This window comes from Scomber scombrus, chromosome 20, assembly GCF_963691925.1.
Source record: "Scomber scombrus chromosome 20, fScoSco1.1, whole genome shotgun sequence".
Classification (NCBI taxonomy): domain Eukaryota; kingdom Metazoa; phylum Chordata; class Actinopteri; order Scombriformes; family Scombridae; genus Scomber; species Scomber scombrus.
The window spans coordinates 20,863,375-20,888,818 of NC_084989.1; the positions used below are offsets into that span (position 1 = coordinate 20,863,375).

The 25,444-nt window shown below is 40.3% G+C and overlaps 2 protein-coding genes across 6 annotated transcripts in view; one reads left to right on the forward strand and one right to left on the reverse strand.

Moving 5' to 3' along the window:
* Positions 1–1,488: 1,488 nt before the first annotated feature.
* On the forward strand, positions 1,489–24,840 carry kif9 (kinesin family member 9). 2 transcript variants are annotated; one of them, XM_062441862.1, is made up of 21 exons: positions 1,489–2,184; positions 3,566–3,719; positions 4,160–4,266; positions 4,364–4,594; positions 4,824–4,907; positions 5,044–5,136; positions 5,339–5,486; positions 5,621–5,685; positions 5,782–5,859; positions 6,015–6,083; positions 6,361–6,465; positions 6,552–6,607; positions 6,746–6,833; positions 6,986–7,098; positions 7,416–7,595; positions 7,720–7,928; positions 8,125–8,289; positions 8,401–8,480; positions 8,936–9,040; positions 9,198–9,298; positions 24,766–24,840. In XM_062441862.1, exons 1-20 carry the CDS (start codon positions 2,083–2,085, stop codon positions 9,291–9,293), a joined length of 2,328 nt encoding a protein of 775 aa, XP_062297846.1. In that variant the 5' UTR covers positions 1,489–2,082; the 3' UTR covers positions 9,294–9,298; positions 24,766–24,840. The 2 variants fall into 2 exon arrangements, with proteins under 2 accessions (XP_062297846.1, XP_062297845.1); XM_062441861.1 differs by lacking the exon at positions 24,766–24,840 and adding an exon at positions 20,782–20,912.
* The window catches only part of scrib (scribble planar cell polarity protein), an 86,804-nt gene continuing 70,687 nt past the window's right edge, over positions 9,328–25,444 (reverse strand). The window contains exons 30-41 of one of the 4 annotated variants that reach the window (XM_062441857.1): positions 24,832–24,954; positions 23,437–23,481; positions 22,504–22,650; positions 21,883–22,042; positions 21,571–21,790; positions 21,019–21,108; positions 20,744–20,926; positions 18,053–18,192; positions 17,926–17,963; positions 17,339–17,413; positions 14,278–14,332; positions 9,328–11,905 (exon numbers count right to left, since the gene is read on the reverse strand). In XM_062441857.1, coding sequence (XP_062297841.1) covers positions 11,769–11,905; positions 14,278–14,332; positions 17,339–17,413; positions 17,926–17,963; positions 18,053–18,192; positions 20,744–20,926; positions 21,019–21,108; positions 21,571–21,790; positions 21,883–22,042; positions 22,504–22,650; positions 23,437–23,481; positions 24,832–24,954 — 1,413 coding nt within the window. In that variant the 3' untranslated portion in view covers positions 9,328–11,768. The remainder of the gene's footprint in view (positions 11,906–14,277; positions 14,333–17,338; positions 17,414–17,925; positions 17,964–18,052; positions 18,193–20,743; positions 20,927–21,018; positions 21,109–21,570; positions 21,791–21,882; positions 22,043–22,503; positions 22,651–23,436; positions 23,482–24,831; positions 24,955–25,444) is intronic. The other 3 variants (XM_062441859.1, XM_062441858.1, XM_062441860.1) reach the window with 3 other exon arrangements.

Consider the following 25,444-nt stretch of genomic DNA (forward strand, 5'->3'; position numbering starts at 1 on the left):
CAAGATAAATGTATAATTAGGTCATGCACTTTCTATAACGAAAGCAGAAAAAAGTTTTGTTCATCTCTCTCAAATCTCTAGAACGGCAAAATAAAACATAACCTTTTGTTGGATTTTGACATAATGTCAAGTTTAGTCTAAACAAATCACACTGTGCAAAGCAAGTGACGTCATTACCAAGAATATCTAACACTTCCCATACTCTGATTTCATAACAGCTTTTAGAAAATAGTAAAATTACTGTCCAACACAAAGTCTGCCTTACCCTTGATAATTTATCTTGGTCAGACCTCTTGTCATGTGTAAGTGGTCTACTCTCCATTAAACTCTGAAATTGGAATTAAAAACCTTATTATGAAAGAGCATGATAATATTTATATAATGAGGACATTGACACTATCCAAACATTCAAACACAGTGGCAGAATAATCAATAAAATTAACTTATTTCATAGAAATGACATGATAACATGCTCTAGGAATCTACGGTGGTCTGTTCATCAAGCCTGAAAGAAAATATATCTCTTGGTTTAAGTTGAATCATATCAAATAGAGAATTGAAGCCTCAGTAATAATTATTTCTGTAATAAAAATGTAAAGTACGATGTAGTTTTAGATATAACAGCTCAGCTATTTTACCTGGCTTTGAGTCGATTCTGTAGGAATTAATCCCACCAAACAGAGTAGTAGAAACCCTCTCATCTTGGTTATAGATTAGCCTTCTCAACTCCTCAACTGTGCACATGCACCTGTTATAGTGTCCATGGCCATGTAAGTGGGTGGAGTCTTTGTAGAGACTGTTGTATAACCAACCGGAGTTTACTTTCTGTGACAAAGTTACTTCATGACTGGTGGACATGTTGGAGCATCTGGTAGTTAAGAGCACATATATCTTTTAACCCTTTGTAGGTCACACCAAAAAAGTGCTATTTAAAAAATTATTTCTTTGTTATTCCTACCTCTTTGAGGCCATGACAACATAAACATGTTTTTCTCATTGACCCTAAATATTATGTTTTACAGATCTCTACAGACCTCATTATTCAGATAAAAAATTTAAATGTTTGCATGAATTAATAGTTTTGGTACATTTTTTTTATTACAGGTTGTTAGATTCAGTAGGGTTTGAAACTAAATGTTTAGGTCAGTTTGTTTAAAGGTCGAATAGGACCATGTTCTAAGGATTCTACATTAATATTACAAAAAGAGCATTTCTCATCAACATTGGGAATAAATTTGGAAATAATAGAATTTAGGGTGGATTAGGGTAATATGGGACCTTGACTAATGTGGGACAACTAGGCTCCAGTGCATTTATCTCGTTTTCTATTCAGTTATTTTAAAGCTAATAAGTATATGTAAACTGTGTAAGTTATATTGTTTAATATTACACATGTGAACACAGAGGCTACTAATTTTTAACCTTTAATCGGATGTAGAAGCAAAAAAACATGTGGGCCGACAAAATTAAATGACCAAATATGCAGATAAGGCTGCTTTGTATAAATCAAAGTATTTCTAAGCCTAAAAAATAGCGTCCCAAATTACAAAATCTACTCATTCTGAAACGATTTGACACAAGGAACATTAATATATGTTTCCTTTTGAGTACAGTATCTAAAAATTGACTTCTGATTTAACAAGGAAACATCTCATGGATATCATAATGATATAAATTGTTGATATTATGTATTGGATTCACATGTAAATATGGTGAACAAATCAAAATTGCAAAAAGTGTCACATATTACCCTTATCCACCCTACAGGATAAAGGTCGTCTGAATCTGAATCTGAATGACGCTAATTGAAAACGTGCGCGTGCACTCGTGGCCGTTGCCATGACGCTAATTGGAAACGTGCGCGTACACTCGCGTCCGTTGCCATGACGCCGGATGTGTAACCACAGAAACGGGAGTAGAGTTGACGGATTGGAGCTTTTAAAACTAGCTAAGATGACCCCGTATAAACTAAATAACTTACTTCAGAGCGGTTCAGGTTGATTTAACAGATATTTCTACAGCTTGTGAAAAGGTTTGCTACAGTTTCTTTCTGATGTCGTCGTGTTTCGAGCAGAAGGAGACATGAAAGCTCACAGTAACAGTAGTGAAGTCGCAGTGTTTGTCCGGATCAGACCAACGGCACACTTTGCCACAGACTTGATTGAATGTCTTCCTGACGAGCAGGTGAGTCTCTGTTTTAACACCAACACCCTGAAGATTATTACATTAAAGTTGGGTAGTCTGGAATAAAAGTGGGTAACTTATGAATTACTTTTGGTTGAGGTCGAACTGTCCAGCATGAGGAGGGTTAAATGTTTATAATTTAACTTTTTAATTAGTTAGGACAAACCATTAGCTTAACTATTAAATCAAGTTTACTATTGAACCTTTATTTTGGGCATTTGGTTTTTACACAAAAAGCACAGGTGCAATTAATGTCATTCATGATGGCTGCTCTTCATTTTGGTTGCTCACTGGCACTCCTATCAGGGACAAATTAACATTAAATGGAGTGGAGCCATAATTAATGGTGTAATTTACAGCTGTGCATTTCCTGCTATAACAAGTCAAAATGTCTAAACAGAAGAGTTTTATTGGGTTTTGATGTTGCATAGCCTACTACTAGAGCTTAAAGACTGACATCAAATGTATGTAACTAATCAAAGTCTTTGTTATTTCTGAGCAAAAAAAACAAAACACCTTTTTTGCTGGGTTTTTTAGTCTTCCTTAATAGTTAAATTGAATACCTTTTACAGAATTTGACTGTTGTTTAGACAAAACAAGCAATTTGAAAACATCAACTTGGGCTTGGAGGTTCACAATTTATTGATAGTAATCTCTGCACACCTGAGTGTGTGACAGGTGCACTGAGGAAAGTGTAACTTGAAGATAATGAGGGAAAACTCCTGCACAATTTATCTCTCACTGCTGAAATGTTTATTAAACTACAACATTTTGGTCATTGGGACCATCAGGTAACTTTTTTCAACAAGTCAAGAAAAGAATGCTATCATTTTGATGAAGGTAATCTTTAGTTGCCACTTTGTTAGGTCTAGCTAGATAAAAACTAATACAGCCCAATATAATTACCTACAATAAAACTCAGAATCTAATGATGTTCATGTTTAGATTTTTCTGAAATCTGTATATACATATCTAATAGACACAGAGATATATATAAATATATATATAGCTTGATAGTCTCTGAATTATCTCACAGCACAGTGATTAAGACATTTTGTAAGTTGCACATTGATTGCAATAATGGAAAAATGTAGAAATGCTTTTCCAGGTTGGTCTGTTTTTTTTTGTTTTTTTTTTACCACCCAATCACCTTATTTAACTGATAATATCTCATAGGTTAAGGTGAGGTCATGTCTTTTCATACACTGTGTATATACAATATCTAGTTCTTGAAGCTCATACAGCACAAATGGAGAAAGCACAGATGAGTGTCATTGTCACTTATTCATTACCTTTTAAAAATGTATTTTTAAATTTCAAATGTATGCCTGTGTGTTGTTGCTGTTGTGCACACTCAAATATTTTTGTGTTTGTTCCTCAGACAGTGAACATCTATCATCGAAAGGACTCCAAGAAAGGTCAGCGGAGCTCCTGGTCATTCCGGCTTGAAGGGGTCCTGCAAAATGTGTCCCAGGAGGAAGTATATGCCAAAGTGTGCCGACGGGTGGTACTAGGAGCACTGGACGGCTATAATGGTATCTGTATATTCATATTAAACACACAGTGTGTAGTCAAGTTCTCATGCTGTATTTATGGGACAGGATGGATGATAGAGAGCGGAAAGATTGGCCGCATAAAGAGATAATTCTAATATTAATGATGATACATTTTATTTATAGAGCGCTTTCAACAATACTCAGACACTTTACAGAATAAAAGACAATTAAAACAATAAAACCATACAGAATAAATGAAAACACAATGTGTACGTGTCATACACTTGTTCACGAACGTGGCATCACATCAGATTAACACTTACTGTCAACACATCTTATTTTTTTGTGTAGTTCTATATCTTGTGTGACACTGTAACAGTCAAGGAAAGGCCCTTTATTCCCTTAATTATATTGATTCAAAGGTTCAGATTTTAATGGGTTTTTAAAAAAATTATTTAACTTGTGAAAATGTTTTTTAGGTACTGTGATGTGCTTTGGGCAGACAGGTGCAGGAAAAACGTACACCATGACTGGATCCACAGAATCATACAAACAGAGAGGCATCATTCCTCGGGCCCTTCAGGAGGTAGCTCGCACTGTGTGAATGTATTCACTGTTGAAACAGTCTGACTGCTTCACCTGAGCAAATATGTTTAAAAATAAAATTCGAACATGGTATTCAGGTGTTTCAGGAGGTGGAGAAGAGGACTGAGTATGCCTACTCTTTGCACATGTCCTACCTGGAGATCTACAATGAGACCCTGGTGGACCTGCTGTCTTCGTTGCGAGGCACACCACACCTGTCCCCTCGGGATATGGTTGTGATGGAGGAGCCAGGCAGAGGGGTTTTCATCAGAGGTCTGTCTCTTCATCCAGTCCACAGCGAGGAGGAGGCCCTCAACCTGCTGTTTGAGGTCTGGATGCATTGTTGATTTGAATTTAACCTAAAATTAAGTTTTAAAGATGATAAAACAAAAGGAATGTTTTGGAGTGATCTAAAGTTCCAGTATTTTTGTGTCATCTTTTTGGAGCTCATCTAGCAGACCAAGTATAGTTTATATTTTTAGTTATCATTTTTTAATGGGTATTTATTTCTTATGTTCTGTTGGTGTTGGTGAAAAAAGCTGTTCTGTCTCTACTCAGGGCGAGATGAATCGCATCATTGGATGTCACACACTGAACAGAAACTCCTCCCGGTCCCACTGTATCTTCACTGTGCATATAGAGGTAAAAGAGACAGAATACAATATAATGCTTACTGTATTGTTTACAGTAGTTTTGGTGCTCAAACATTACTTTTCCAACATATCTCATTTTGTTCTTGGCTATGATTTTAAGAAGAAAATGTCTTTCTCAATGACAGTCTCGCTCACGGACTCTGTCTGATGCCAAGTACATCACCTCTAAGTTGAATCTGGTGGATTTGGCTGGATCTGAGAGGCTGGGAAAGACAGGAGTGAGTCTGAGAATATGACTTCACTTTAACCCTTGAAATGCTTGTATTTGCTTTGAATAAGGCAATATACAGATGTGACGTTACAAGCATCCTGTTGAAAGTTTTGCTTGTCGAAATGTTTGAGCTGTTGTTTCTGTTTCTCTTCGATTTGTCATCACAATTCACCTTTTCTCCAATTCATTTCACCTTCCTGTTCTTCCAGTCCGAGGGTCAGATGTTAAAGGAAGCCATGTACATCAATAAGTCCCTGTCGTTCCTGGAACAGGCGATCCTGGCTCTGGGAGACCGTCGCAGAGACCACGTCCCCTTCAGACAAACCAAGCTAACACATGCCCTTAAAGACTCACTGGGTGAGAATGACAGGCCTGTTGTTTTTTAACAATGCTGATAACTGATGGTTGAAGCTTGTCCTCAGTGGTGTTATACTACATTTTAAAAGATGATGTGAAATAAATCAAATATAGCATTGTGTCTGTTTCTGTAGGAGGAAACTGCAACACTGTGCTTGTGGCCAACATCTATGGTGAAGCTGTGCAGATAAAAGAAACGGTAAGCAGCAGGATATCTGATACTGACAGAGCATTCTCATTTTTATCGTACATTGTGTGACTTCAGCCCTGTATGATACTTTAATATTCCTTGCAGCTCTCTACTCTGCGTTTTGCCAGCAGAATGAAGTGTGTCCGGACAGACCCTGCTGTTAACGAACACCAGGATCCAGCAGTGAGTTCACATGATAACACACACAGATTAATATGGCACAGAAGAGGTAATACAAGGTTGAACATATGTTAGTTTTGTTTAGTCAGCATTGTGCTGTGCTGTCTGTGTCAGTAATCAGAGAACAGAGATGTCATAAAATGCACTTCTGTGTTTAGATTCAGGTTAAGAAACTTCAAAAGGAAGTTCAGAGGCTGAAGGAGGAGCTGTCTATCTACAATACACTGGTGAGTAGATCTGATAAAGAAAAGGGTATATATAATTAAAAATATAAGAGTAGTTTATTGTGCTGGTCCAAGTTTCCTGTTAAACCTCACTGAGGTCAGCACAAAATTCACTTTTGTAGTTTGAAGTTGCTCTCCATTTATTGTAATGTAGCGTTAATGCACAGGGTGTGTTAAAGCACAAGATAATGCCTTCTAATGTTTCTTCATTATAATCATAAACATGTCATCTTCTTCATATTAGAATTTAAATGCCCATCATTCACCACATCTTTAACAGGTGAATCGTCCGGGCATCACATATGAGGCGTTATCTGAAGCTCAGCTGGCTGAAATCCACAGTCAAGTTCAGAGATACCTCGAAGGAAGTCTGAAGGAAATCAGTGTGAGGACATGACAAAGAACACGGCTGATAATAATTCCTCTCACATATTAAACTTTGGCCTGACTCTGTATGACATGTGATTACAGGTTCTAAGTATCAGTCAGGTCCGGGCAGTGTTCGCTCAGTTCAAACTTGCTGTGCAGTGAGTATTTGTTTGTAGCTTTGAGAATACAGAGTGAATATTCACACAGACAAGACTGTTATCCTGCCCTACTTTATAATTTAATATTTTCAAATGATTTCTCTTTGGGATGATGTTTTATGTGCTGTGTTTTAACAGTGAGCAGGAGCAGAAGCTGAAGGCTCAGCTATGCCAGACTCACAGCTCAGTGGAGAGAGACCAAAGTGCTAACACAGTCCCAGTCAAGGTCAGTCAACATCTGATTCACAGTGAAAAATTGACCTAATGGAAGTAAGCCAATTCAAATGTATTCTACCAGTTATTACCAGTGCCGGCCTGTTTAATGAACAATGATCTGGGACTGAGCTTTGATCGTACATGGCTTTGTAAACTCTTCAGGAGCAAGAAACCAGAAGCAGCCCTGAGGATCTAGAGGCTGTTCATACACCGAAAAACACCCATCGGCCAAGTTCAACCAAAGCCAAAACGAAGAAGCCGAAGGAAAAACAAAGGTGAGCGAATATTTTTAAGTATGAGAAATCAAAGTATGAGTTTTAACAACGATGCCAATATAGTCCCAAAAGAAACATTTTAATTGTCATGAAATCAAAAGTCTTCATTGAAATTATTCTAGATCAATTCATTCTAGATATTGGGGGTACAATAGACCTTTTAAAAGAATGATTAAAACACATTGGACAGAATTGACATAGTTGGGTCAATATGTAACGAGTCCAACACCTGCTCTATTGATTACATATAGTTTTATATTAATCACAAGCTAATTGTATCAGGATGTTTATTTTAATTGCATGCTGTGATTATTCAGCCATAACAAGAGACAGGGAGAAGGAAGTCCGGTGTCAAAGAAGCGTTTGGAGAGCGCATCCAAATCGAAGCTGAATCCCGTCCCGACGCCTGAGAGAGAGCAAGAGTCACAGGAAGCAGACACTGAAAGCCACGACACACAGGAGTCACAACCAGCAGTCAGTGAACCATTCCAGACCGAGTATGTTCCCTATATTGTTCCTGTCTGTTCAGGGTTTATACACAGATATCATTGATTCTAAAACTGTAGTAGACAGTGTTGTTTTACGACCCTGATCACTCATAGGTTTGTTGTCTCTGCTCAGCTCTCCTCGACCTAAAGGGGAGGCCTTTGAGGAATTTAAGATGGGGCCAGGCAGCCACATCAACTGCATCCTCAAGGAGAACAAGGCCATGCTGCTGGAACGCCGCAATCTTCTCCGACAGCTCACGGAGCAGGTCAACGCTGTCAAGAGAGAGATCGATTGCACCACGGCAACCATACAGGAGCAGAAGTATATGAGAGGAGGCCAAGGTGCTTAACATGTCACGTGTTTGTGTTAGCAACAAGGAAGCAAGTGATGTGCTTTGAACTTCCATGTTTATGCTCTAAATATCTTGCAGTTTAACTAAGATATGTTATAGTAGGTATTGCAAGACCTCTTTGGAAATGAATGAATGTGCTGGGTCTGAGGTTAAAACGTTTTTTTATTGTGTGGTTTTGTATGAAGGTCAGTATTTCAGTATGGGGGGGGAGCCGGATGCTACTTTACTGTTGCAGCTCAGAGAGCTGAAGGCTCATTACCGGCAGAGATACATGGTGCTGCGGGACATCAAGGCAGAGGTCAACTACTGCCAACACCTCGTGGACCAGAGCAGGCTGCGTCTTCTCTCTGGTCAGTTATCAAATATCTTGTGTAGCTGCTGCATTTCCGATACAGCTCAAAACCAAAAATGCAGTTTGTGACCGATAGTGGAGGAAAAAATTCATTCCCTGTGTTTCCCAGAATTTGAGATCTGGTATAAGAAGTCTTTCCTGTTACTTGAGGAGGAGCTGAACGTAAATTTGGACAAGTCCCTCGAACAAGTGAGTCTACATTACTTACTGTGTATATCATAGACGTAGCAATTACTATGCCGCAAACCATGCATCACTCGTCTAGAGCAGTGGTCACCAACCCTGCTCCTGGACAGCTACTGCCCTGCATGTTTATGGGTATCTCTCCACTCTAACACACCTGATTATAATAATTAACTCGTTACCAAGCAGCTGAAGCTTGTCAAGGGTTTGCTAACAAGTTAATAATTAGAATCAGGTGTATTAGAGTGGAGAGATACCTAAAACATGTAGGGCAGTAGCTATCCAGGAGCAGGGTTGGACACTACTGATGTAGAGGCTAAATATTCACATTATTAAATATAATAATTAAATAAATAAAAAAGGAAAGCTGCAGGCAAAAAGCATTTTTGTTTGACATTTCCTGGAAAAGTTGTGACTGAATTAATGTAGCGATGACTTCTTTGACTCCCTGATGTTTTTAGGAAGAGGAAAGTCAGCAGTGTTTGGAGCAGCTGCAGTTTGAGCTCCTGACAGACAACCCTAGCGCTGAATCTTTCTGCAATGCCCGCTACAGGACACAGAAACGGGTGAGTATCTCGAACGCTTGGTGTGACTAATACCACAAAAGTGAGCGGCTGAAAATGTTGTAATCTGGCCAAACACTTCCCCATCATCTGCCAGGAAAGTTACTGAAAAAACGTTACATGTTAAAAACTAATCCTTTTATTTTTTCTGTCTCTACAGCGGAATAGCAAAGTGCTGAACTTCACTCCAGTGCGGAGAAACACGCCTGCTGGGTCCGGACAGAGAAGACTCCCTTCTATTCTACCTGTTACCTAAAATAAGTGAGTTTTATGTACAAGCTAAAGGTCATGAACTCTACGGTATCCACAAGTGCTAAATATGATCAAATATAATTTACCTTTTTTTACATTCCTAATTGCTTCACTTGGTGGTTTTCTACATTTGATTAGTGTATTTTTTTAATGTGTAAAGTTTGTACATTAACCAAGCACAAAAGACAAAAACACAATGAATCAGCTTCTTAAATGAAAAGTAAAATTTTATTATTCCTGAACCACAAAATAGACTTCTTTGGTTGTACAAATTCACTAGTTACAGTCTTGTATGAGCTCTACCCCATGACTCTAGGACTTCTGACCCCTTTCCCTCCAACCTATTTGCAAGTAATAGCCCCCAAAGAGAACTCAAGACAACAGAATAACACAAAAAAAAACTTGAAACACTGCATTAATAATGTAGTGAAAACCATCTGGAAAACAAATTTACCTACTTTATGTTAAAAAAAGATATCAGCCATTGCAAATGTTATCAAACAAACTGAATTTCAGTCAGTGAGAGCAACATGGAAAGCTATAATTAGAAGACCCTACATTAAATTAACACAAATGCTACTATGCTGTGATTCTGCAAAAAAAAAAAAACAACAACAAAAAAACCAACCTGCCAGATACATTAACTGACAGCATGTCAAGCAATGAGCTGAATGTCTGATGAGATCGATGTCTTGAGAGGGATTTTAAAATCCGTTCTGCCTCTCGCGGCTCTCCCATTTAACAAACCAATATACATGCAGAGAGCATCCCGGCACCAAGCCCGTCCAAAAACCCAGATGCATCAGCAGTCCAGACACTTGCTCGGTCTAGGTCAAGACTGGCTCAGTTTCACACCCAAAAAAGTTTGCTTTCCTCTCAGTATTTGTACATTATTCACACAATAATAAATGATTTTTTTCAGTGGCATCAGATTTAAATTAACCATAGACAGAAAAAACAAAAAAACACCTGCTACCTTCACGTCACATCTGGAATACCTCCCAGATTTATAATAATGCAAGGATAAGAAGGAAATGAACGGTTCACATTGATTTTAAAATAAAAAGAAACAAACATTACCCTAAATCAGGGCAGGGTAAGTACCATTAATTAATAAAATGATGCTAAAAATGCATGTTCCCAAACTGTGATATTCAATATTCTTGAAAGTGTTATGAGTAAAACTGCCTGCTGCTGCCTCCAGTGTAGTCATGTTCTCTACGAGGGGAATGTCACACAATTAATAAATCCGGATAGATGCTCACTTGAAGTCTGTTGAGACAAGAGACTCTGTTCAAGCGTTCTAAGCAGAATATGAAGGAAAAAAACAAAAAAACCCGGATGGTGGGTTCAGAAGGGCGTATAAAGTACACTACATGATAAAAAGTGATATGCAATTCATTGGCGTTTAAAGGTTTCGACTTCCAGACTCATGAATGTATCACTTAAAAAAAACGAAAATTATGATACGTGTCAGTCTCCCCTCTCTTTGTAGTTAAAAAGAACCAGATAGATTAAAACCGTGTAAAATCAAGGCCCTTCAATTTGGAGTAAAATAATAATTAAAAAAACAATAAATTATTTAAGATATACGTTCTTAAAAAGCTGATCAGTGGCAGTGCAAAAAAACCTAAACGATATGTACTGTGGGTTTTTGTTTTTTTTGTAGTTTTTGTCTTTTTTAAAGCTCTCCACAATGTGTGACAGTGAAGGTAGCAGGATGTTCCCTCCTCAATTAATATATACACTCCTGTCTGATCAAGTCTCAAACCCCCTTACCCTCCCCTACCCCCCTTTGACATTTTACAATCTATTCACTTGAAAGCCTAAAAAATATCATTCAACAAGTTAGTAGAGCTATTACCCATTTCTTTTTTTTTCTTTCTTCCAGTATGTGTTTTTTTTTTCTGAACAGCAAAATCATCAGAGGTGCGAAAATTTAAAAAAAACAACAAAACTGAAAAAAAAAGAAAATCGGTCACCGTTTTGTTAAAATAGATCAGCTTCTAAAAGAGGCAAACCGAGTGTACAACAAATAAAAACAAACAAAAAAGAAAAGAAAATGGTCTTAAGTAGCGATCCTAACTAAAACCACACTAGCACTTTTTCTTGCCCCCCCTCCCCTCCCCCTCCTTTCTCGAGGGACCTTTTGAGCGATGTCTCCTTGCCGACTTCATCCACAGACTGTAAAAAAGGCAAGACTGGCACGCAGGATATAAGTGAGTGTGTGTGTGTGTGGAGGGGGGGTTGGTGGCGACTATCGGCTTCGTAGTCTCTGCAGTGGTTATTATTATATACGATGAGAGTAAAAAAAAAATCTCGCTCTACTGACACTGTGTGTGTAGTGTTTTAGTGACTCTGCACCTCTGCTGTGGATGCATTTGTGGTGTTTGCCAGTGTTCCACAGTGTATGTAAAGTGTGTAAGAGTGTATGTGTGTGTGTGTTCGGACTTCTTCCTCTTCTTCTCAGTTTGAGGTGTTACGTGGGCACGGCGGTTTCCAGGCTGCGGCGACCCTGCCTCAGTTTGCGCTTGTTGCTGTACAGAGCCATCTCCTCCAGGGCTGAGGTGGCGGGCAGCGAGGAGGGAACCTCGACCTCAGGGTTTGCAGCGGGCCCTAAAAATGAAAGGGGGGACAAAAAAACAGAACACACAGAAAAAAACAAAAAAACATCAGTCACAATTATTACATCCCAGTCGCTCCAGTTCACCGTCTTTTTATTTCCATCCACCCCCACCAAAAAAAAAAAAAAACGCCAGCTGTAGAGAGAGGAACAGAAGTGGATGGATCCCTTTAAAACCTGTGAGAGAGGCGCCCAACATTCAGATCAGCAGCTGGAAACAAACAGGAGCTCAAGAGTTTGGGCAGAAAACTGGAAAACAGGCCACCTCAATAAGCTCTGTGTGTAAAAACTCAAAGCGAGAGTCGATGCCATTTAAGTGACTAAAAGAAGAACTCATTTTTTAATCTCTTGTGTTTTACATGCACTGTGAACACGGCCATGTGTAGGACAAAGACTCCAACTCAAGGAAATTTATCGCTTATCAATGCATCCATCCAAAAATGTTGTTTTGAAACTGACACTAATACAGAATAACATCCATAAATCTTAACTGAAATCTGGACTATTTGTCAAATTCAGAGACATCATATTATATCCAGGGTATCTGCACATGTTTAAGACCTTTTTAATTCCTCCTTTAAAGAAATTTAATTATGATAAATAACAAACTGAAACCGCTCAAATCAAATTTAACTTAACTCATACAATTCTAGACTTTTTAATATCGAAAACCAAATTTAAGACATTTTAAGGATCCGTGGGGAACCTGAATATCACTACAACAATTAACACAAGTAATGCCTCCAAAGTAGAGTTTGGATTAGAAATAAATCTGATTAAAGTTACTACAGTGCATGTAAACACTTTGTCCGGTTAGTTATTAACCTGTAGTTACTGACATGCACAGTCTGATCTGTGGTTAGTGTGAGAGGATTAGTTTAAACACAGCACTCCACGTGTCTATACATTTCACTCCGGTCTCGTCGGCTGCTTCGTATCTGACCGAAACGGAACAAACTGAAGCGCACACCCCTCTCTCAATGCAAGAACCCCACAGCTGCGCCACATAACTAGCAGGTTAGAGTTTAAAATGCACAAACTGACACACACTCTTCTGGTGTTTTCTACACACACACACACACACAGTCAGCTGTACAGATCACACACTGACTCAAAACACATGCACACAGGACAGGATCCTACCAATAGGAGCAGCTTATCCCAGGTAGTCACCTAAATCAAAGAGGATATAGAAGGACATTCTGTAATAAATGCATTAAAAGGCAAACTTCAGTGTTTTTCAGCCTGGATCTTATTTTAACATCATTTTGGGTATAAGAAACAAATGGTGACATTTTTTAAAGTGGTCCAGTATTGAGCACAATCACTGCAGCCACTAAATGGGCTGCTATGTAATCCAACAGGGCAATTATACACCTGCCAGGCTCAGACTGTTACAACATTATGGAAAGAAACTATACAGAGAAATGTACCTTTTACTTGATTCGGTCTGTTTGGTTTCGTAGCTGAAATCTTGCAAGATTCCCATAAATCTTTTAACACCAAGCATTGTACTCTAAAACACTCTGCACTCCTCTCTCCAACTCTATCACGGCTGAATATTCATAACAGATTTCAAGAACAACTCAACTGTCGCGAGATTTCAGAACAAGACGAGCAACACTTGGTAACATTAAAATAAACCAAACCGAGGGGATCAAACAAAAGGTAAAGAAAAATGCTTTTTTTTCTCCCTGTTCCTCTCCATAACGTTGTATGTCCCGTATATTAACAATCTGAGCCTGTCAGTGGCAGAAACTCACTTCTAGTGGGCAAACACATTGATGGTAGAGCTGAACAACTAATTGAAATTTTATTGAAATCGCAACATATTCAAATTAAAGGCAAAATGTGTGTAAAAATACCATTTTAAATTAAGTATTGTGGTGCTGCAGAGATGTCCGGGCCTACACGTTATATTCTACAGACTTAATTAAACATCTTTCTTTGGTACAGATCCCCACAAAAATCACACCGTTTATCAACCAAAAATACCAATATCAGAATTTGTTTATTTTCTAATATCGGTATCGGCCCCAAAAATCGGTTGAGCACTACATTTTATCATTCCCTCTAATACCTTAACTCATATCGCAATTGCAATATCAGTCAAAATATTAGCAATTCGATTTTTTCTTTTTCAAAATCATTCAGCCATAATCGACGGGGCGCTATTTCCCCCCCCCATCAGATTGAACTACAGCCTTTTCAAAAACTGCTCTCCACTAGTGACCGAGACACAAAAAGATGGTAAAATATGATCCAGGTTGAAAAACACTCAAGTTTCTGTCTCACAACAAGTTTCTTCTCTCAAAGCCTGTTTTTAACCCAAACTGAACTCCCACCAAATAACTCCGGCACTCACCTGGATTACTGGAACCATCGTCAATGAACTGCATGTCGTCGACTATGTCAGGGGACTGTAAGAGAAGAACAGACAGTGAGTATCAGAGCGGCAGTGACAGTGTTTTTAGTAACCCGTTACCCCCGGGGAAACCTTCACCAGGTGAGCAGTGGAGCCGGCAGTGAGAGAGACTGAAGCGGAAACAGTTCCAGCCGCTCACCACCGGTTTAAAGCAGGCAGCAGCGCCGAAGCTCCCAATCTGTCAGAGCCACAAAAGCCAGAGTATGTCTACTTGACTACTACTCCCCCCCCCCCCCCAACACCCACCCCGCCCCCCCAAAGGAGAGATCGGCATGTTAAAGGAAAGGGAGGTGAAGTTAGGGTCATCAGTTCCGGGGTTTGATGTGGAGAGTTTTGGCACGTTCACAAAGAGATGGCAAACAGTCGTCACCAAGACACAACGGAAAACCCCCAGCAGCTTATTTCCCTTTAATTAAAATTTGTATTGAGAAGCTGTTTATTCTACATGTGGAGACACTCGAGGGTCATGTTACCACTGGAGTTAGCTGAGCTGGCACTACTGGTAGCATGTTTATTGCTGGCTGACTATTAGAATAAGAATAAACTTAATTCTCATTGCACAAGGAGAACAATGGAATTTGCTGTGCCATGCCTGAATATAAACCAAAACAAAAAACTAAAGGATTTGGCTTTAAATTCTCTATATTTTTTCTTATTGTAAAACAAATCTCATGTGCAAAACCAAACCAACAATGAATTAATCCTATTCTCAAGTACTGTGTGTGTATCCAAAGATTGATACATCTAATTTCTCGGTGCAGTAGAAATCCATTTCTGTCTAAAAACTGGTAAACACATAAATGAGCCACACAGTTGCATAGGGCGACATGTTTGTGGAAGTATGTTGTGTGATAGTGTTGCTAATTTACATGTTTTAAGATATATATTAGCTTGTAAGTAGGGCTGGGTATCATTAAAAAAATACCAGTACCAATCCAAGTACCCTTAAAGTGATACAGATACCAGTTGAGTACTTCGTTCGATACCCATTACACATTTTGTGCACTTATCCAGTGTAACAGGCATGTAATGTAGACAAACTTTAGAGCATTTAGGTGGCATCTTGGCGGCTGAACTGCTTAGTGCACTAACTAAAAAATAATTTCATTGTTGGTTTAGATCCGCACGTGATGTGAGAAAATGCAGAAAATCAGCAGCTTTATCCTTTAACTTGATAATTTAGTTTCTTTCTTTCCTAATTGTTTGAACTTTTGTAAATGGTTTACGTTTAAACGACAGTAATAGGTGCTGCTGTCATGTGACCTTTGCCTCCATCGAGTCTCCTTTTCTACATAGCTAAAATGTGTCATCTGATGAATCATAGCCGCTTCACTGACAACCACATACAGCCTTAAAACTGCTCCAGTGTGCAGGAATCAAACACAATACAAAACACACTTACATACAGCGATATCGATTAAATTACACCCACCGAAAAGGGAGGAAGTCACTGTGCATTAAACCACACACAACATCCTCCACCCACAGCGTGACAGACAACCACAGAGACTTGACCACTAAGCTCCTCTGCTTCCCCTCCCATCTCCTCCTCTTCCTCCACAGCGAGAGGAAGTAAAAGGAGCTACACAAGCGCATGAAGAGACCCGTAGTGCCAGAGCATGGGATGGACATCTTGTTATTTCTTCTGCCCGATAGTATGCAACTCATGCGTGAAACAAGACAGCTGATGCAAGTGAATGTGAGAGTGGACGAGATGCAGAGTCTGTGTGGTGGTTTCTCTTACCCCCCCTTACCCCTCCCCTCCCCCCGGAACCAACCCTGGTTAGTGGGATCAAAAAAAATCTGTATCTCTGCAACTAGTGAGTGTTATTAACTGTGATTGATTAGTTAGCTGAGAGATACATGGATGTGACCGGTTAACTACTAAAGATGCTCTTACAGTGCAGGAAGTAAGTATTGAATGCATCAACATTTTTCTCCAGTAAATATATTTCCAATGTGGATATTCACATGACATTTTCACCAGACTTTGGTTTTAACTCAAGGAATCCACACATATTAAGAACTTAAAAGATTAAAGTCCATAAATAATGTTAAGTGGAATAAAGTGGAGTGACACATAAAAAAAAAGGATTGAACAACAAACTGAAATTTATTTAATACTTATTGGAGACGCCTTTTGTTTGTAATGACAGCTTCAAGACTAAACTGTAGTGCTCAGGTGTGATTTTGGCCTATTATTTTAAACAGATTGTCTTTAAATCTAGAAGATTACAAGGTGCCCTCTTCTAAACCCTGAGCTGTAGTTCCTTCCACAAATGTTGCCCCAATGGTTACCGGAAGATTTAGAAGTTTTGAAATACATCTGTCACCAGTGTTGTTGATATGTTTTACAACAATCAGGTGGTGAAGGTTTTGGGAGAGCTCTTTGCTTTTACCCATCATGAGATGTCTCTTGTGTGACACCTTGGTAACAAAAAACATTTTTATAGCTCATCAACATGTACTAACCCAGCTGATATGAACTTGCACAGTTAGGAGGTAGAATTACTTCAGCTGGTTCCTTGCCTTACTGCTTTTTCTCAGCGTGTTCAATACTTTTTTCCCTGTCTCATTCCACTTTATTCCACATAGTTTTATTTGTGGATTTATTGGGTTAATACCAAAGTCTGGTGAGCTCATTGGAAATATATTTACTGAAATAAATGTTGATGCAGTCAATACTTATTTCCCCCACTGTATAAATTTGTGAGTGTTAGGGTGAAAAAAGGAGAGCTGATTTGGGTGTGTTGGTGTTGGTTTGTGTCATTTATTCGGAGTGTTCCTCCCTTCATTACGTCAGTGAGAGTTAGTGAGCCACAACACTATAAGTGCAGAGGAGGAAGAACTGATCAATCACGGAGCCGTACAAAAACTAAACTGCAAGTCGTACCGATGCCTTTTGATTAAAGGAGAAACTAAAAGAGGGGAGAGGCAGCAGGGAAAGGCAGACGACCTGGGCCCCCCCCCCCCCAACCGGAGCTCAGCATGCAGCCAATACCTGGATGTCGTATACGGGTTTGGAAGAAGGAATGGCAGCGAACTGTCGGTAGTCAAACTTCTTTGACGACAGGGACTAGAAGGATAGCAAACAGAATGAGCAGAGGTGGAGGGAGAGAGAGAAAAAACAGGAAGGAAGGGTGGGATAAAGTATAGAAAGGTGGAGAAAGAAGGGAAATAAAGGAGACCAGAGAGGGGAAAGAGATGAGGAAATGGGAGAAAAAAAGGGGGAGAAGGTAGGAGGCCAAAAGGGCTAATGGGTGATTCAAACAGCCAGCAGTGGTGGCGTGTGATGAGAGAGCAAAGTGTGTGTTCTCAGCTCTGATTGGCTAGAGTGATAATGAGTAAGATGATGGATTAATGTGAATGTATTTTGTATCTACTCTTTTTAAATTTATTTTTACCTTTCATAAATAAAGCTCCTTAAGTTAATCTGCCGAGTCAAATATTTGATGACTTGAGCTCTAAAAAGTCCGAACAAAAGAAGAAGATTGATGTGTGTTGACCCTCACACTAGTGGCAGTGAAAATGAATATCAGGCATTCGTAAAAGATAAGAACATTTAAAAAATAAAGGTTTGGTGCTTACCAGCCTTCCTGGTGAGGTTAATCCTCGAGGACTGAGCTCTGTCAGAGAGGAACAGGAACAGGAACGTTAGAACAGAAAGGAAACGAGGGAGAAGAAGGAAATAAAAGTCATCATGATTAAGTCTTACCTTCCATCGGGGTGGGAGAGGGTGTCGGTGCAGGTGAGGGCGACTCCGCCAGCTGGTCCAACGTTCCTCGCTTCTTTCCGTCCCGAGACTTGGCGATGACCATCTGAGCTTTCAGTGCATCCTGCTCCAGAGACTTCATTCTAACAAGGAGGAACAACCACAGTCAGACACAAGGAAAAAGGAAAAAAGAAGATAAAAGACAGTCTTGAAGAAATAAGAGACAAAGACTGACGGAGCCACACACCGCTATGGGTGAGGGTGGTGCCAATCACTACTAATTTTGGGTGCTCCTTGTCCTGGTTTGCTGTGACAAACAATCAGTTTAATTTCATTGCACAGTAAAAAAAGAAAAAGGAAAAAAAAGGCATTCCAGGAAAAGGACTACCTACTGCTTAGTAGGCTGACCCTTGACTCACAAATAGCTTTTGCAAACTTACTGCGGGCTGTATGTTAGTACAAAGAACTGTGAAAAATCAAGAGAACAGCAAGGCACAAATGAAACTGAAAAGTGCTGCAGAGAAGGAGGGGACGAGACAGAGAGGAGAGAGGGAACCAGAGGAAGCTAGAGATGGACTCAGCAGAGACGTGCAGAAGCAGACAGCGGTAGAAAGGCAGTGGAAGCACTGTCGCAGTGAGGCTGCGAGTGCTTGCTTGGACCTTTCAGAACTCGGCCTCTAGCAAAATACCCCAACACCAAAGCACCCCAGCACACCCCACGATGCCGTGCGTCTGGCCCTGGTGGCTGGGGCCGAGGAGCAGACCTGAGCTGGGAGGCTGCAGAGGAGGAGGTAGAGGAGGTGGGGGGCTGGGGGGCCACGGCCGTGCCCTGAGATGCCCTCACTCGGGCCTGGTAGAGCCTCTTAGCCAGGTCCTGCTCATACTGCTTAACATCCTCCTCAAGGCCAGAGGGCCTGTGCCCCACGAGGCCAGGAGCAGGGAGGAGGTGAAAGAAAGGAGGAGGAGGAGGAAGAAGAGGAGGAGGGATGTTGGGATGAGGAGAAGTACACCAGGATGTAGGAGGAAGATGAAGGAGGAGAGGAAGGCAGGAAGGAAAAGGCACACAGAAAAAGAGAAGAAAACCAAAGAATGGAAGGTGAAACACCAACACAATTAGGAGAGCCAGGAATTATAAAATCAGTTTTAAAAGACATGAAACTTTAGAAAAGATGAACTAATCACACACTCACACTCGCAGGATGGTGTTGACACAGCACAGAATCAACATTTATCTTTTATTTGAGGACTCGTGGACAAACTGAACCTTGATGTTGACCAGATAGACAAACTTTAACTAGGGAATATGTTTACTGTAACTGTCACAAACCCTCTGATACTGGCAGCATATCAGCAAAGAATATTTTACTTTTTCACTTTAAGCTCAAACTTTACGATCACCTTAAACAGTACAAGCTTGTCTTCATCTTGTCATGAATTTATGTATGTATGAAGAATCGTTAAAAAACCCCAAATCTATTTAGTTTTGCTCCTATCATGCGTTTCTTTAGACGTGACTGCGATACTATCTTATAAAAAGAAGCACATGGAACTCAGGGAGAGTCACGTGTGTCGCTCAAAAAAAACAAACCTTTCACCCTTTTTATTTCTCTCTCACTTCTGGCACAAACTATTTAGATTAGCGTTAAGAGATGTTGAGTATCGCAGCTTTGAAATGAAATGTCCCCGTGTGTCCCCTTCGTTGTCTGAAGCTCATAATGGGTAACAAAGTGGTGGACTATAACTTAAAAGGACTCTAAACTCTCAGGGAGAAGTGTCAGAAAAAATATTTTAAGTCTAGAGCCCTGAAATGAATAAGATGAGATATTCCTTTATTAGTCCCATGATGGGGAAATTTACAATATTGTAGAAGCAGCAGCAAAGTGGACAGTAAAAAAGTATCAAAAATAATAAATAAGTACAAAAGCAATAAAAAAACACTAGTAGTAAAAAATATAGTAAATAAGTAATATTGATGTTGAGTGAGGATATACCTGAGTTGAGATTATTATTATTAGTGGATCTTTTTTATTTTTAAAATCCAGTAAATATTTCTGTAAAGATTTGGCTGCTGGTCCGACTAATGAAGCAATTTAAACACACCGGTTTTAGCTCTAGTATCATGTGATGGACATTTGTGACAATTTATGTAATTTTAAACACTATTTGATTCAAGAAACTACTATCTGATAATCTCAATATACATCAACGTCCTCAAAAATGGGACTGAGACCAGTTTGAAGTGAATTTGTTGTTAATTTATGCTTAAAATGTCTTATTTAAACTTACAGACTATAGTTTAAGTCAGTGGTTCTCAAACTTTTTCACACCAAGGACCCCTAAACTGACACGAATTAGACCACGAACCACCATCTTATAACATTTTCTGAGAACTATTGAGTGGATTATTAATTATAAGTATATGCAAGTGGAATTATTTTATTAGTTTATTTGTCAGGGACAGTGCTTATTAATAAACATTTCTGTAAATATGCCAGAATTAGCTGTGGCCAGGTGAGTTAGCAGCCTAAAATATATCGTATTAATCTGCTCAACAGATATGCTGCGCTGCAAAGTGATAGAAATACAAGCTGATAACAAAATATGAAATCCTTAGAAGAAAAAAAACCACACCAAAATTCCTGATGAGCCGTTTTTCCTTCCTCGTCAGCGTGTGTGAAGTCATGTTATATTTACCGTGCCGCTCTCCACATGGCTCTCTTCTCTGCCTCCAGAGCTCGTTTCTCAGCGGGGGACAGATCCTTGTCGGGGGCCACAGACAGTTCGGGGCTCTGCATGCGGAGCCTCTCCTGGTGTCTGCGCTCTGCTTTGGCTGTGCGGATGGGAGCCGTCGACTCGCCAGGATACATCGGGATCAAACTGACGGAACAGAAGACACACATGATGATGACTATGGTGATGAAGATAACGCTGATATTTAATATATATTTAATTCTGTGTAATGTCGTTACCCAGTCATGGAGTTTGGCCGCTGCTCAAGCCTGAAACTGTCCTCTAATGAATTCCTCTGTGAGTCTCCCTTACCATCGACTGAAGAAGGCCTAAAACAAGAACATCAATTAGACATAAATTACTTTTAAATAATTAACCTTTACATACTATTCAGGCTTAAATATGACCCATTTTTACATTTGAGAGCAGTAAAAACACCTTATAAACATACTTATATTACTTTTAGGTGGATGTTTCCTAATGTGACCCCGAATATACATAAAAAATTGAATAAAATGCATAACTTTGTCCTTATTTTTGTGCAGCTGATACACATTTTTTGTATATGGAAATGTCCAAATTTGACATATCTTTTTATATCTTATATCTTTTTTTTTCCATAAATAAATAAATATTAAACATTCTGACAGCTTAATTCAGGGTTAATCAAACATTTATTAATGACTGGGAATTTATGAATGTGAATTGGTGTAGAGACTAATTATGAGACTATGAACAGTATGTAAAGGGTTAAAAAAGACATAAAAATCAATAATGATGTGACTTCTTACCCCGAGCTGCCACAGTAGCTGGGTGGTGTGACGTTGTAGCTCGGTGGTGTGGGGCAGAGCCGGGATGGAGTGGTTGCTGGCTCCACTTTGTACTCCACTCCGTCCAGCACCACCTTGCCCGTGGCCTTCATCTGCGCCACCTGCTTAACCATGTCGTCCTCGTCATCTTCATCTTCCTCGTCCAGCAGGTATTCCCGCGCCCGCTGCTCAAACTTCCTCTCTGAGTCGAGACAAATAAACGGGGTTCGTAAATTTAAATATTTTCTCCGTTATTAAACAAAAGAAGCTCACAAAGGCACGCTGGAGACTAACCTTCCTCCTCCCTCATTTTCTTGAGGTCATCCTCTCCGACAAGGGAGACTCGAGGTTTGGGTTTTTCTGGCGTCTGCTGCTTCACGTCAATCTCAAAGTACTTCTGTCTGTCCCTGAAGGATCGCTGCTCTGGGCTGTCCTTACCACCAGGTGAAGGAGTCTGTGAGGTTACAGGATAAAATATAAAAAGGACAGAATAAGAAAAGAAGAATGATAAAAAAGAGTGGTGTGATCACAGCGCTAATCTTCACAGATTATAAAGTGAAGACAGGAGAGCGAGTCGGCAAAAGAGAGGACGACATCCATTATTGAAGTGTTGATTTTTTTACATTTCTAATCGACACTTCTGCAGGAACGTTTTGCCAAAAGTGGAGAAGATAATAGAAAAGATGCAAGAAGATAAAAAGAATCATAGACGAAGCAGCAGGAGAAAAAAAAAATCAATCAGGAGTCGAATGAAGAGCCCAGCACCGTTCAGCAGATTTAAGATCAATCAATGAATTTGTAGCATGGACGTCTCTAAGTGTCGGGCAGCGGAGACACCACCACCAGTCAAGCCAAGCACACCACAGCCCAGACAAAGGATAGGGCCGCTCTAGCCGTGGCGGAGGCAGTGGGTACCTTCAGTTCCACGGACGGCCTGGAGTGGCGAGGCACCGCCGCCAGGCTCATATACTCCCGACGGTCAGGCGAGAGGGAGGGCAAACCCGTGCCAGCTCCCTCCTGACCCTCAACGTCATCATCAAACACCTCGTTGTTCAACTCAGGCTGAAAAAGCCACACAGGTGGTCACCAGTCGGTCTAAGAGGGCTTAAAGCCAGCGAGGTCTTTCTTCTAGTCTCTGCAGTCTTACATTTACATCACATTCAAGTTAAAAACTCTTTTCCATCAACATTTCTCTTCCTCCTCCTCTGCTTAGTTTGGTGTTGATTAGTTTTGATTGGTTTTGATTGATGTAAAGTGTTCTTGGGTCTGTGAAAGGCGCTATATAAATTTTACTTCATTATTATTATTATTATTATTATTATTATTTAGACCGTCGTAGATTCAATATTCATTCGTTAAATATCGTATTGGCTCGAATAAAAGATGACTCCCCAACATGCTTTAGAAACATCTGTTTTTTGGAAGATGCTAAACACTTTCAGACTTAGTTCAAGGAGAAAATGGTCCTCATACTTAAAGGATTTGTCTCTCTTTGAAATGCTCTTGTTAAAGCACAGTGTAAATCCCACATTTGTGTTTCCAATCAGTCACAAACTCACTCACCATCTGTCAGGACGAGTGATTAAAATGATTTTCTGAGTGTCTTCATCGTGACCTTTTGTGGCAGCGATATTTATTGGTCTCTGCTCTGTTTCTGCAGTAAAGATGCTGGAAGAAGCTTTTTAACTCGTCTCCATCATTAGATTTTTATTTCCAAGCTGTCAGAAACTTCTGTAGGTTGCAACTAACTTTCCTTAAAAGTTAGGGCAAGAATCATCTCATATTCGGGCCAATACGATACTACAGGCGGCTGTGCTTTTAATATTTGAGTCAGTAAGTTTTACTCACCTCTGGAGAAGGTTGGTGGAAATTGTTCCTAACACCGTACATGTCCTGTTAGGAAGAGCAGGAAATAAAAATAAGTTAGTAAAATAAAGGAGATTCTTAACAAAAACAGAGATACAGAGCAGGCAGACTCATTAGCAGCTGGGATTTAATATAAATACATATATAGATATATAACAAGGGGGCTGAATATTAGTACACAAGTCACACATGGATGGACGAATGGATCAAAGAGTCATGATTTCACTGGAGTACAAAAAACCAACGATGAAACGCATTCCACACGTCACAGCACTTCACAGGCCACCCGACACGGTGCAGGCTCCAGTTTTTATTTTTTTATTTTTTTCAAGGGCAGCCTGCTCCCAGTCAGGAGGGGGCGGGGGGCGGGGGGGGGGCGAGACCAACCAATAAGCAACAGCATGCTTTTGTATTCATTGTCGTTGTGACCCGGGCGAGTCCGGGCAGCACGGCCTACCTGCGGCGGCTCCAGCACTGCCAGTGAGCGAGGCACGGCGGCAAACGCCTTGTATGCCTGCTTGACATTCATGGGGAACTCGTCGGGCGAGGTGGGGGAGGGGGCGCGAGGCTGCAGGGGGGGTTGGAAGGGATGGGGTGGGGTGGGGCATGGAAGGTAGGTAGGGGAAGACCATATGGTAAAGGAAGGAGCCGAGGAGGGAGGAAGAAGAAGAGGTGGGTGGGGTTGGGGAGGACACACAGACAGAGACATGGAGGAGAGGGTAGACGATGAAAAAAAACCAGCAAAGTTGAAGACGACTGTGGAGGAGAACAGGTGAACAGCATGGCGGCTGGTTTCGTGTGTGAGAGAGTGTGGGGTGGGGGGGCGAGGAAGGAGGAGGAGGAGGAAGGGGGGGCGTATGTTTGAAGAAAGACAGACAGTAGGGCTCGGAAAAGTTCAAAGCCATGACAGATTTTCCTGTATTGGCACCTTTTTTGTGAGATGAAATCAGAGCTTCTTCATTATTTTACCAATTCAGTTACGCTGCTTGCCAAAAAAGGAGAAGTGAGAGGAATATTTTAGGTGGGTGAACTTATGAGAAAATGATGATTCATGAGCTTAGAGTTTGGATTGGATGCCCCAAAACTCAGATTTAACCTCCAGGTGTGCCCGGAGATCCCTGACAGCAGCACCTGTGCTGACTCAGCTCTCTCCTGTGCATTAATATTCAAAGTCTTCCTTTCTTTCTTTCTTTGGTTGAAGCCTCATTTAAAAAACAAAAAAAAAATCATTCTTGTGCCTTAATTATCTTATCTCTGCTGTTCTGCTGCCGTTTAGACACCGAGTGTTTTTGTTTCTGTTTTTTTGTGAAGGTGTGGGCGGCACAGAGCTGAGCGTGGTCAGAGATATCAGCCCTACGTGGTGGTGAGGGGTCTTACAGAGGTCTGGGAGTTGAAGGGGGAGGGGCCATGCTGGAAGGGGTTGGGGCTGTGGCCTTCCGGAGTGGCCGGCGAGGTGCTCGGCCACACGCGCCCGACTGGCTGGATGGCACCTGGTCGCGTCTGCAGAGGAAACAAATGATAGAGAAGAGATCAGTAATAAAATAAAAATAAAGTACAATAAATGAATAAAAACACTTTAGAGTGAATAATGACTCAAAATTAAAGGTGGAAATGGATCAGATTGTTTGTTTATGGAGTTTTGCAGCTACTTTCAGTCTGAATTGAATTTAAGGTATTTTAAAAGCATTAAAAGTTCCTTCAGAGAGTTATTCTAGGTGTGGTGGTGAATCTTCTGAAGCAGAATCATGAGACTTAAACTAAAGCTGAGATCAGACTACATGAATTTTGACTCAATTTTATCATCTCTGACAAATTTCCAGCATCAGACATTTAGTGTGACAATCAAATAACAGCTGTGTGGTGTCAGGGACAATTTGTTGACCCTCCTCCTCTGAACTGATGACCTATGAACTCACACAAGGTCGGAAACAATCATTGGTTGGGGGTCATACTTGTAGTCTCCCAACCAAGACACAGCATTAAACTCCCA

Excerpts from the sequence above, each read along its gene's own strand:
- kif9 (XM_062441862.1), top strand. The coding sequence starts at position 2,083 with ATGAAAGCTCACAGTAACAGTAGTGAAGTCGCAGTGTTTGTCCGGATC. Across the intron at positions 6,834-6,985 it reads CTAACACAGTCCCAGTCAAG|GAGCAAGAAACCAGAAGCAG; the intron begins GTCAGTCAACAT and ends TAAACTCTTCAG. Across the intron at positions 8,290-8,400 it reads CAGGCTGCGTCTTCTCTCTG|AATTTGAGATCTGGTATAAG; the intron begins GTCAGTTATCAA and ends TGTGTTTCCCAG.